Source organism: Channa argus, chromosome 5, assembly GCF_033026475.1.
Source record: "Channa argus isolate prfri chromosome 5, Channa argus male v1.0, whole genome shotgun sequence".
In the NCBI taxonomy this organism is placed as follows: Eukaryota; Metazoa; Chordata; class Actinopteri; order Anabantiformes; family Channidae; genus Channa; species Channa argus.
In genome coordinates this window covers 17,831,401-17,844,499 of record NC_090201.1, presented here as the reverse complement: position 1 = coordinate 17,844,499, position 13,099 = coordinate 17,831,401, and the positions used below count along the sequence as shown (strand labels likewise).

Here is a 13,099-nt window from a genome sequence, read left to right as displayed (position 1 = left end):
AGCATGACACGGTCTTCTCTTAGAGGAACATGTCTTAGACATTCCTCAGGACTGCTCGGTATTTCCCCTCACTTTTGTAGATTGGGGGGGATTTTGTTTCCCTTTTCGTGTGACGACGGCTCTCTTCAACAAGAGGCAGAGCTTTTATCTCCGTAACCAAAGACGTGGCAGCACTTTGAGATGGGACAAACTAATCACCCTTTCTGAGCCATTGAACAAGGATAAAAGGAAGCTCACACCACAACCCCCCTCCCCCACACTTCTACACATTACTATCTGTACTGTACCTCAGTCAGCACAATGCAATCAGTGGAGCTGTTTTCAACAGTACATCCAACATCCAAAAGGAATAATCTGCTTTCCAAAATGTACAGCTTTAGCAAATCCTCTGAGAACCCCCAGATGAGGGAAAGATGAGAATGCTTTGTGATGAGTGTGATTTAGAGTCTGACACTTGAGTTTTTTCCTTTGACTCTTGTCGCCTTCCCTCTTTTGTTCTCTCTGTGCTGTAAAAAAAATGCCAGTGTAATGTCATTAGGCTAATGACCTATGTTTATTGTGAGCCAAAGAAGAAGAATTGGGGGTCTAATCATGTAGGTACAGCACACAAAGTGGGTGCAACGTAAATAATTTGTCCTTACTTTAGTTCACCTGTGTTTTTCTTCATCTCCATATACCTATCTTATAAGATTCTTTATTCCAGTTAATGGTTGATGCTCTCCAGCATTCTTTGCTTAGTGTAATTAGTAACACATTTGGAAAAATAATTTACCACAATACTGCAGTGTGTGTGTGTGTTTCTTTTCACATTTTATTCTAATATTTTCACCCCTTCCTCATGTTTTCCTTTTTTATTTTCCTTTTTTTTTTAGCTTTTCAGGCTGCTATTATCTAATTAGGAAGATTTGAGTTTTCCATTGACACAAAAGCATAGATTTAGAAAAATGTAATCAGGTTTCCGGTGTTTGAGGTAAAACTACTGGAGACCAGAAAATGGTTGATATTTTTTACTTTACTGATTTTCAGAGTCATTTGTAATTAAGATTGATGGAGATTATTTTCATTAGAGCCAATATTCAACATTTTCCAATACATCTATTCAACTTTTTGACAATACATTTAATGACTTCTTGTTCTCAAAAGGTAGTCAGTTGAATTGTGAAGACAGGATCCTGTGTTTGAACCTTCAGACCCCCAAGTGCAACTGAAGTGACTTTTGTGTTTTTGTAAAGGTTCCTCTTGGCTCTAAGACCAACTGGTTGTCCTCAAGTTGAAGAGCTTATCTTGGTGATGGCGATTTCCTCCTCTTTAAACATTTAGAGCGCACCACTCAGTCAACCAGTTGACTCTTTTACCTCAGATAATAGCCTTCGGCCTGGTAAAGGATGGATGGCTTTAGATGGGAGAGGAACTGAATATATGTTGATTGATGACAACAATGAGCTGTTTGACAATAGATCCTCCAGTTTGTCATCCTCGTTAACTTCTGAATAGGAACTCGGCTCATTTTATGGTTAGACGAGGCTTGTGATGGTAGCCTGTGAAATAGGCCCAGTAGCTGGAGAAAGAAGGAAATGGCCCTCTATTTGTGGGTGGGCTTTTAAAGTGTGTGTGTGTGTGTGTGTGTGTGTGTGTGTGTGTGTGTGTTATGGTATACAGCAGCAACTATGCCAGTGGTCATGGGGCCAACATTGTGCATAGCTAAGCAGACAGACCCAGGCAATTACACATACAGAAATCAACCAACTATACATAATGTGGTGTAATTTAGGTTGTTTGGTCTGTCTAAATGCCAAATATACTGATCTACTGAGTAACTTTCAGTTGAAGGAAGTGTACTGTATTTAAAGATGATTTGGATGTTTGTGGAACTGCTGTCAAATGGAGAACTCCATGAAGATTCACGTTTACGTCACAAATTAAGGTTTGTGTGACACCGTCGTTTCTAGCTGGAAGAATGCGATGAGAGCAGATTGTAATATTGTGATTATTGAGGTGTTTTACATGACATGACGTTCAAGATCTGCACATCAAACACAATGACTACATGGGATGACTTTCTACATTGTGACCATGATGCAGAAATTAGTCATGGTGGCCAGCTTGCTTGAAGTACAAACTGATGCTCAATCCTGACTTTAAGCAGACACGACAAGCTCATACTTCCTAACACTTATGTTTTTGTTCAGAAAATAGTAATGGAATCTATTTTTAATCCAAATAACCAGTCTGAGAAAGAAAATTCATTGTTGTACCTTGTTGCCCATAAAAGCAATGTGTGCTCCATGATACAGCAACATCCACTTGGATAGAAATGTCAGCATTTTACCCCCTATTTGGAAGTGAATGAATGTACATGGTATGTTATGAAATAATCATAGGATAAAGGAAAAGTTCCAGATTTATCTTGCATTTAAAGACCTTTCTTCTAAACAGTGTTTTGGCTCTTTGCAGGTCTTTGTGTATGTCAGTTACTTCAAATTTGGTCTCCTCTTAGTTGCACTCTGGAGGCTGAACGGATCGATTGAGCCCAGTCAACACAGGGTTGGTCATCTCCTTCAGAAACTGTAAAGGTGACACCTGTTCACTGGCTTTCAGTTTCTTCTGGGAGTTGCTGAGCTCTGCTTTGTCCATTTCTGCTAATCCTCTTGGAAGGTGTCTTTGTGATAGAGTTGAGGCATCCACAGCAACAAAGTAGTAAGTGTTATGCTCAGCTGCATGCCGCATTAAGGAATTATTTCATGGAAAATTAAGTAGTGTTAGGGCCCTGGTTAGCTGCCAAAAAAAACAAATGTCTCAAATCTCAGAAGGGGGCATTTACTACCCTTAAGTGACTCTAAGAGACACATGACATTCTTCTTTGTTGCTAGTGATTCAGTTTAGCTGATTTTGTTCGGTAGTTTTAACCACAGTTTAGGAATGTCTGATAAATTTGTGCTTAAGCGATTGGTTGGAATTCTTTGTGTTCAATTAAAGCTGACCATGGAATAATGCTTTTGCTTTTTCACATGGATTGCTTTCACCACATTCCACAAATTCCCTCACATTGGATAATCACAGTAGGAATTATGTTGTAACTGTTGAAGTACTACAGTGTGTTGTAGTAGCCACAGAATCTTGTGGAACAAGTCCTCATTTAGAGCTGACTGAATAGTGATGTATTGTCATAGTGTTTAGTTTGTCTGTGATATTTGAAAGTGTTGTGTGGGAGGCAGCAGAAGGGTGTATGTGTGTATGCGTCTCTCTGGATGGTGTTGAATGTTCAGCAGGTGTTTGTGGATGGAGCCAGATGTCATGCGGATGTTGAGACTGAACACTATTCTCCAAGGAGCCCTTTGAATCTGCTGACGAACATTGATGAAATTAGTCCGGCTCAACTGTGAATTATTAGAGATCACTGCTTCATGTCCAGCTTCGCTGTCTGGATAAATTATTCCTACTTGGCTGATATGATACAGTTGCAGCTACACTGTAGATACACTTGAACCAGCCCATTAAATTTTTCGCACCCTGAACTATCTAAGCGCATTTCCTTGGAAATATTTTTATTGAACATTCAGATGTGATTAGAGCAAGTTAAACTGAAACTGGCTTACAGAGAAGGTCTCCAACATTATATGAGGAATGACTGTGCATTTAAATTCCTCTTGTGATTAGCTGGACCCCACCCCCCCACCGTCAGTCCTAGTGTTGACATGTTGCCAGTCTGGATGAGCATCGAAGCAGCAATAGACATCAGTCCTCAGGACCTGTCATCACTACACACTGTACTCTGCTAAGCAGAGCACAAATAACAGACTTAAACAGCTGTGTCTTACTTCACTTTGATATTGGCCTCATAACTCATCGGTTAAGCAGACAGTGTATGGAATGTGACTGGGCACCTCCGAGATGGATCCACATGTTGTGATCCACCCAGTGGCTCTCAACTGTTAATACTGTCTTGGATTATTTGAAATTCACAAGCCTGAGCAGTTTGACTTGTATGACCACCGTGCCACTGGCTACAAAAGGTAGCCCTGTTGCTTTCTGACCCACCCAGAAGACAGTGATTAAAAGTTCCCTTAATCAGTGCAGGTCATTCTTAGGTAACATTCTCTAGTTGTGCTATAAAGATGCCTCTTAAGTCATACAAGCTGCCACTTGTTGCAATACACAAATTTTATGAAAATGGAGCCTAGATTATTTTCTTTCCTCTTTAGTCAGTAGCCGATGATAAAGCTTTGATAGAAAGGGTCAGTGTTTGAAACTGCAGATGTTGACATCTCATAAATAACAGCCAGGTGTCCCTGCCCCACTCGCCAGATATTTATGTCTTTCTTCTCTTACCACCTTGTCTGTCCACACGGATATGCAGCGGTGTGCAGCTACGGTGTGTGCTTTAATGGGGGCCAATGCAGAGAGGGATCCACCCAGCTTTGTGACTGTCCTGCAGGGTTCAATGGACCCAGCTGCCAATACGGTGAGTAAAAACATCCGTACTTTGTCATAGTCAATTCTACTATTGGACCATTTTTTGAAATGGTCACCCAGCACCCTGTAAAGCTGTTGTCTTTAACTATGTCCACTTTTCTTCACTGTCAATGGAAGCACTGTGAAGAAAATGGCCACAGTAAAAGCTGGAATCATGAAAACTGTTCAGATTGATTGAAACTGATAGCAGCTTGTCATTTAAAAGAAATTAAAAACACCTTTCTTGCGCATTGCCGGAGCCTGCAGTCCTGATCTAGTTCAGTCAGCTCCCCAAACCACCTCACTGGACTAAGTGAATGTCGTTTATTTTCATTGTATAGGAATCTCCTTACATCAGCAATTTGCCCCTTTAGCTGTAGCTCAAGTATTTTATCAGCGACTCCATTGTTGGATTTGAGCTGTTGAAGTTACACAGTAGAGGATTCTGTTGTTTTTCTGATAACGCCACAGACAGGAAATTCCTGTGTGTGTGTTGATGTTGTACTAGAATCATCCATCTCTAACTCAATTAAATCCTCTAGGTACAATATAGTTTGGTGCATGAGACAAGTTCAAAATGTTTGGACATATGAAAATCCTGGTTATTGGACAGAAAGTCACGTGGTCAGGATTGACTTTTAGGCAAACTGTCCAGCATCTCCCGTGTCAGGATTGCTCAAGTAGAATATATTCACTTTCTGCTTGTGTATAATAGGGCTTATGATCAATGCTTTAAACTTCTCCATATGATCAGATTTCTCTGTTTTAGCTAACCTGCCTTAATTACCTGTCCAGCTCAGCTTAAGTATATTGGGTACCACATATTTAGGACATGATAATTCTAATGGAGACCTTTTGAAAAGATTGATTCGACAGTTTAAACTTGTGTGCTAAAATTGTACTTGTAGCTGTTTAAAATAGAATTGTGCTCTAATACTTAGTATAGAGAGGTGCTGTTTTTATTTCCTTTTTTTTAAACACATCAGAAATCAAGTGAAAGTACCTCTTTCCTGCACCTTTAGCTTTAGAAATGGAAATCCTGCTACTATAATGAATATAAAAGTTACATTGACATATGTTGTGTTTCCAGTACAGATGCAAGCTACTTTGCTTTTTTCTTTGAATAAACGGTAGCATTTAAAGTATTGAATACAGCCTTATGAATTGTGTATATTGGCCCGTTGCTTTGTTTCCACTAGCCTCATTATATTATACAGTATGTGCTTTGTCAGTGTTGCTGTCCCCAATAAAATGGCCAATTAGTGTTCCCGTCCATATAATTTTTGCTTTCCTTCAGCCTCTGATCTGTACTAGTGGATAGCAGTGCAGACATCACTTCACTCTAACATTTACCCACCGTTTAATCACTTGAGCTTGTTCTCTGCAGAATTCCACTGGAATGGCGTGTGATGATAACCCCTTGAAATACTTTTGATGTGGTATGTCCACATTTGTATATAGTAATTGGCATTTGTTTATGTTGTTCAAAGGAGCCAATTAGTGCCCCACTCTCAACAGTTGTCTCAGTTGTCATCTGTTTTTGTTGTTTGTCAGTAATGTACACAACAATAATTACTATGCTTGTTGTTTTTTTACTTTGTGGCAAAGCTAGGACTGGTTGCTGGCGTGTGTAGTCATTTTGTAGTCCCCCCCCAAAGTCATGCAATATGAACATTTAAAGGTTACAGAATTTGACATGACTGATCTCACTGTACTGTCCTGAGGGGAGGTGATGTGTAGCAACATTTGAATCAAAATGTGGTGACTTTTGGATTTGTCACTGTAAAGTCATTTACAGTCCTGATGGAGCGTATTTAATTATGGAGAGAGCATATTTAATATTTGAAAACAGATTCCAGAGTTTAAGTCCAAATACTAATTTACTATTACTAATAATATTGAATGTAAATTGGACTTTTTACAGAACTAACAATCATTTTCTGAAACTGTAGGTACTTGTGCAGCTAATGCTGCGATGATTTGTCTGGTTTTTGCTCTGAAGGAATTTTCAAACTCTGTCTTGCCTATATTCACTGGGATTTAGTCACTTGGTGCCTCATGTACTCGGTATCCAGCCTGTCATCAGCAGACAAGTGGTATCCTCTGGGATCAACAGCTTCCAAGCCTTTTAGACCTCTGGCAGGACAGATGTCTTCATACCAGCTGACATCTGGTCTCAGCCACAGACACAAACAGAAAGGCAGATGCACTGCTTTTAACATAAAATGTTACTGTCTTAGGAACCTTAGTAACCTTGAAAAATATCTGAAGGCTGCCTTGCATATGAGTGTTAATGAAAAACTGATTACTTTATAACTAATACTTATAGAGTTATTTGACACTGTTTAAGTCTTTGTTTAAACACTATCAGAGCTGTGAGCTCACTGAAAGAGCTAATTCTGTGTTCTAAGTTCTAAACCATAAGCCCATATCTTGGCTGAGTATGGGGTCATTGCAGTGCCAGGAGGGCCAGCTTGTTCAAGACATCACTCAATATGAATGCTGATGGGAGCTATCATTATTCTGTAATCTTTGCTTCAAAGCAGACTCCCTGACGTGCTCTCTCAGCCAGCTTAACTTTGAAGCTTTTGGTTGTTTCAAACTACATTAGTTGTTACTGGCTGAAAAGCTGTTTGTACCTCCAAGAGTGTGGCTGGGTCAAATTAAGCATCATAGTTTGCTAAATATATGTAAGGTATGGTATTATTATCAAAAATACATTACATTTAGAAACTGACATGAAAATATGACATTAAAATCTTTAGAAACTGAGTCATTTTGTTAATATGAAAAACAATTTGAATAAAATACACATTATTTTACTGTGAAACTGTATTGTTTTGTGGCGTGGGACATGAACCAACCTTACCACAGTTAAGGGCAGAGATTTAATTTACTGTGCTATTTACAGACCAATATTCTATTTGAATCATAAAAATGTTGCTCTCACTTTAAAGGTACAGTAACAACAGTAATAATAGGTCGTTGTTTTGCATATGAAGAGTGTGGGGTGGAGCAATGCAATTATTGATAAATTTAGCTTGTTAGATTTCAACAGATTAGCCAGTATAGAGCAGTTTATGTCTGACTTGATCACATCTTTTTTGGTTTTCATTTTTTACTGTGTATCTAGAATTTTCATGTTTCCATATTTACATAAGATGGGAATGAGTTTGCATGGTGTAGCCTGCAAGTGCGATTTCAGATGTTACTTTGCACTATCCCTTCGCTAATAGCTTTCCTTCTATGAAATTACCATGTCCATTTGCCTGTTATAACCTGCCTTCTTGTCACTCCTCCTCTCATATTGCACATGCAGACATGGTAAACTCTCTTCAAACTGGTCATGGAGGGGGTTCTGCAACTGATCTGTGCTTGTTGAAGTAATGTGTGTATCTCTCCTGCTGGCAAATGTGTTTTTTCTGTGTTACATGTTTATTATGCATGGGAAGTGTTTTTTTTTATGTTTACAGGGAAACATATGGTGTTTTCTCCTAAAAGCTTAATTAAGCTGATTTATGTGACAACAGTGACTTTTCCTGTCTCCTTCTTCACTGACTATTGCAAAAGAGCAGAAAGGTCTAAGGTTAAGCCACCATGTGGACCCAGTCTGTGGCTAGCAGACTGGAACATCCATGGCTAGACTCACTGCTAGCACAGCAAGGTAACTGCTGCTAATCGAACCCTGACAGGAAGGAGCAGCATTGATACGATTTGTGTCTCATGTTGGGTGCAGAAGAGAGAACACCTTTTACTGCATGCTGAAACCATATTACACATGCTGCTCTCCCTGGTAACTGATTAGTGAGGAAATACTTATTGAGTTTGCTTTTTCTTTGGGTAAATATATAGTGCATCTGCTCTCCATGTTAGAGGAATGTAAAATGAGAGGTGGTTTCCCAATGCTGGCATTGGGACCCTCCCAATTGAAAAATAAATCCCAGAACCCTGAATTCCATTGAAAGGTTTTTACTTGGGATCAAGGAAAACATTTGAGAAAAGTCGGTGCTGAGCACTTTAGGTGCAAGAGCACCTCCAAATGAAATACACATGCATGCAGTGGTACTTGTAAGATAGGACAGCTGTGTCGATTTAGCAGGGATGTAATCACCCAATTTGACATGGTGTAACCATTGTATCAGGCAAACATTGTGTAGTCTGACCAAGCATTAGTTAAATGTCTAGCCAGAGAAGTGTCATTGACAGTAAAAAACTTTCTTTAACAGAAGAAGCCTCAGAAGATATTGCATGTAAAATGCTACTGATATCTGTAGTATAGTACTGTGGTTTTGAATATTTGATACTCTTCAATCACACACTTTATGTGACTTATGGTAAGTGTTAATCTTTAATTTCAGGCATCTACTCAGAGCTAAATGTGAGCATGAATGACTTTAAAGCCAAGAGACTGTAAAGGTTAATCTGGGCATTAGGTTATAATGCAAACCCCTGTATTACCACATTTCTTTTTTAAGCTGCTAAAATCTGGCATTAGGGCATTAAATAGGAGAAAAGGTCCACTGGCTGGTAATGGGATTGTAAATGTCTACAAGGATCTCAAGCTTGCTAAATTATTTTCAGGGTTTCCCTGTCAGCCCTGTTTAACGGTCAACAACTGTGTACAGGTTGAAGGTGTGCTTTATTTATTCCCCCCTCCCCTCTATCTCTCCCACTGTTTTTACTGTTCTAAAACAGAACACTTGACAGGAGTTGAATTTTTTTCAGTGGGACCATTCAAAGTCACTGAGACGTTTAACTATTTGGAGGTTTAATCCTCTTCTTTTAATATTGTTAGCAGCCAACATAGTGTGACATTCAGAGCAGCTGGAGATGTATGCACTGCTTGGAAAATCAGCAGCTAGTTTTTTATTTATTTTTTGTCCAAAACTCTTCTCATTTCACCTTATTCTTATCCCAAACCTTCCTGTTTCTTGCCAAATGAATGGGATCTGTCAGCACAAAATATTGAGTATTTTTAGAATTTAATAATCTGATGAATATGTTTTAAAATAATAAAATGGATTGTTTGGTCTATAAAACATCAGGTAAAGTCTTCCTCAATTTTCTGTCTGATATCATTGAATGTATTAATTTAGCAATAATTTTGTGTAGAGCAAGAAAAAACAAAAAGCAATAACACTGTAAAGGAGATGAGTTTCTTATTATTTGCATAGGCCCTTAAACTCAGCATTTTTCTAGTGTTCCTCCTTGAAATACTGAGAGATCTTTTGGCTTTATTCTGTGAGTGGGTTTGAAGTCAGGAAAGCTGTCCTTTCTAATAAGAGTGAGGGAGATTCAGTCAGAGGTTGGAGTACACCCCTGCCCAACTACCTGCCATTGCATCTTGCTCAGCACCCTAATCTCTGGTTATTAATCTGAGTCTATCTCATTAGACTTTTTACAGCCTTCCTGATGAAAGGTCACTCCTGGTCATGCTGAAAGAGATGGGATCAAGTTTTTAAAAATTGGCAGTGACAAGAGTTTGCAAAATACAATTAGAGTAATGAGCAGCATAGCCCGGTTTTTTTTTAACTGCCAGTGGTAGCACAGTTCTCATCATCCCTGCTCCATTTTCTATGAATAAAACATATCTCCCTCGGATTATAGTAAACCTGTCTTTGTTCCTCCAATTCAGCTTTTTGTGTATTTCACTTCACCGAAACGTTTAATCTCTGCTCTCTACCCCCTACTGAACAACAGTATGTTCTGTTGTGTATTATGCCCATATGGAAGCCATGGAGCCTTGGAATGTTGATCAGTGCACTTTTTTAATGCACAGCCAGTGTTTTACTGAGGTTTTGTCAGGTGTGAAAACCATATGCTATTCTGAACAAAATGAGAAAGCGGTCAGTTTACATATCAAGGTTGTTTTTTAAAATCTGACTAATGAATCTTGTTACTGCCTGTGGGCTCTAGTTTATCCTTTTATCTTACTGGCTGTCAGGATTTTTGTTTGTTTATAAGAATTTTTTTTACATCTTTAAGATTCTTCAAAATGTTTAAATAAATAATATAACCATCTAATTATTGAAAAACAGTGGTTTGAGAAGAGACCTGAAATCTTCTTAGTCCTAGCACTGTTTCTTTGCAATGCCAATAAAATTGAACCAATTGCTTCTGAAGTAAATTAACTGTATAGTCTTGAGGTTATATATTTAAATGCTGTTGCTTTCAACTTTTAACATCTGTGAAACTTTAATATCACCCTTGAACATGAGGTGGCGGGAGCCCTAATGTTATTCCACCTTTACACTTTGAGCATGACACATTGTCATGTACCTGTTGCCCTGTAGTTAAATGAATGTAGGCAACTTCAGTCTACTAATATCCTGTGCATACCACTGCAGCATATCTCACATGTGACCATGAGGGAGACAGGCTGGGAACTGCAAGTAATTTTTGGATTCCTGCTGGCCTCCATGTGTTGTCTCAGGCACTCAAAACTCCTGGGTCATAGAACAGGTCCTAACTGGTAGAGCACAGACAGCACACGCAAAGGGGTCAAGAGTCAACCCTTTAAGGAGGTCCTTGAGATATTTGTTCCTCCTGTTCATCTCTGTAGAAAATGTTCTGGATACAGTCATATGTTCATGTAGCTGGCCTGCTGTTTTTCTAGGTCACACTCCTAACTCCAAACAGTAGAACTGAGCGATGGAGATCAGAAGCCTGACTGTTCACAGGCCTGTGAAGGAACAAACTTCAAATCATTTGTCTTTCAGACACCTTCTACTATGTGATCATATAACTGTCAAAAACATTCTAAAAAACAAAATTTAGGTTGGCTTTACCAGCATAAAACAGTTTCTGGTTTGAGACAGGCAGCTGGCTCTTAAGAACAGGTTCTCCAATAAATGCAAGTGTGCACCATAAAACAGACAAACATATGCACATACACTTAGATTACCTTGCAGTACAGTGAACTGGATTGACAAAACATGGATTACAGGCATTTTAGACTCAGTAGAGCAGAACTACAACAATGATTTCAGTGTATTTTAAGTTGAACGTCATTTCTTTGTTAAACTTTAAACTAAATGGTCAGGGAAGTAAGCTTTACACACTGTAGAGTCTTTATATCAGACACCACAACTGCCTGTCTGTGGTTTCTTGTCAACACTTTCCTTAGAGAAAAGAGAGAAATGTACAACTGAATTGATGTCACTGGACTGATTCACATAAGAAAGCAAAAAGACTTCAAGATATTTTTTCCCGTTGTACTAATGTAGCAATGGTTTTCTCAGGTTTATAAAGATGCATCGATGGCTGAAGATGCATCAATTTCATTTAGTTTATTTTTCTGAATAATTATTAATTTGAAAACAGTGAAAATGATTAATTTGTATAATGAAGAGTCTAACAAACACCTGAAATGTAAGCACTTATTTATCAAATAAGTTAGAACTTAAATGACAATTAACTGTGAAATTAATAATCAGTCAACTGTAATCCTTGTAGTTTTGCATCATCTTACAATGAAAGTTTCCAGAGAAGAGATGAGCGAATATATTTCTTTAATTTTTATAGTTTGTTTAATGGAAAGTATTTATCCCTGTGAACTCTGGTTGCAGCCTAATTATAAATGTGTATTTTAAAAAGAACCTTTTACTAAAGCAAAGGGAAGCTGTTAAATGCCTACACTGGAATTTCTTTTATAACTTGGTAAAACTTTTTATTCTAAACTTCAAAACACATTATGACTTCATGGAAAAAGAGGTTTGTAAATGGTGGTACAGACATCCAAACATCAGTGGATACACATCATAGTGGTCTGTATGTGGTTAGCTCTTTGTCATTAAATGAGGCTTTTTTTTTTACTGTTTGGTTCCAGGAAAGCCACACCACGTCCGAATGATGGTACCTCTTAACAACAGCTCAGCTGCCATGTTAGCCACAATTACAGGGCTTCAGGAGTAAACCTATACTAAGGTTGCCTTAAGTGAGACTAAAGGACAAAATGATTGGATTCCTAATGCACCATATGCACTTTTCTGCTGAAAGTCAGTGCAGGAGGTCAGAATGAAAGTTTGTTGAAATGTTTTCCCAGAGTGGGCACTTTGACAAGTGGAGTGTGGTCGTCTTTGACACTGAATTATTATATTGTGGCAGCTGTGTTTGGTTACTTGATGAATGAGAGTGGAGCCGAATCACATAATGTCAACTTTGCGGACATCTAGCTGCACATCTGGGCTACTATTGATGTAGCAGTGGAACAGTAGGGGGCAATGTTGACCTTTAGCTAATGCCTTTGAGAGAAGAAGGAAAGAAATAAAATTGTCCTTTTTTTGTATTTTTTTTTTCTCACATTACATCACATCATGATCTATTATGTTTGTTTCCTGTAGCTCAAATGCCTGATCATTTTACTCAGCCATCTCTGATCTGAACAGTCAGTGCTATCAATTTGAGCCATCAGCCCCCCCCCCCCCCCCTTTGTTTTTATTTATTTTTAACAAAATATTTGGCTCTTGAAATGAGTGGATAATATTTAAAAGATCAGCTATGAGGTTTGTGCTATAAATTGTATTTATCATTAGATTGCACCTAAAGCAGAAGACATTAAATATTTAATTGATTACACCTGGCACAACAAATGTGCTGGTGTCTTTCTCTCTGGTCTTCTTTGCCCGTAGTCTACCTGTAAATAATA

At 38.4% G+C, this 13,099-nt stretch overlaps 1 protein-coding gene across 2 annotated transcripts in view; it reads left to right on the top strand.

Annotated features, from left to right (window-relative positions):
* megf6b (multiple EGF-like-domains 6b) overlaps window positions 1-13,099 on the top strand; it is a 46,311-nt gene that overhangs the window by 4,986 nt on the left and 28,226 nt on the right. The window contains exon 4 of one of the 2 annotated variants that reach the window (XM_067504967.1): window positions 4,358-4,462. The exons of the other annotated variant lie outside the window; for it this stretch is intronic. Within the exon in view, the coding sequence (XP_067361068.1) occupies window positions 4,358-4,462 (105 nt within the window). The remainder of the gene's footprint in view (window positions 1-4,357; window positions 4,463-13,099) is intronic. 2 annotated transcript variants of the gene reach the window in all.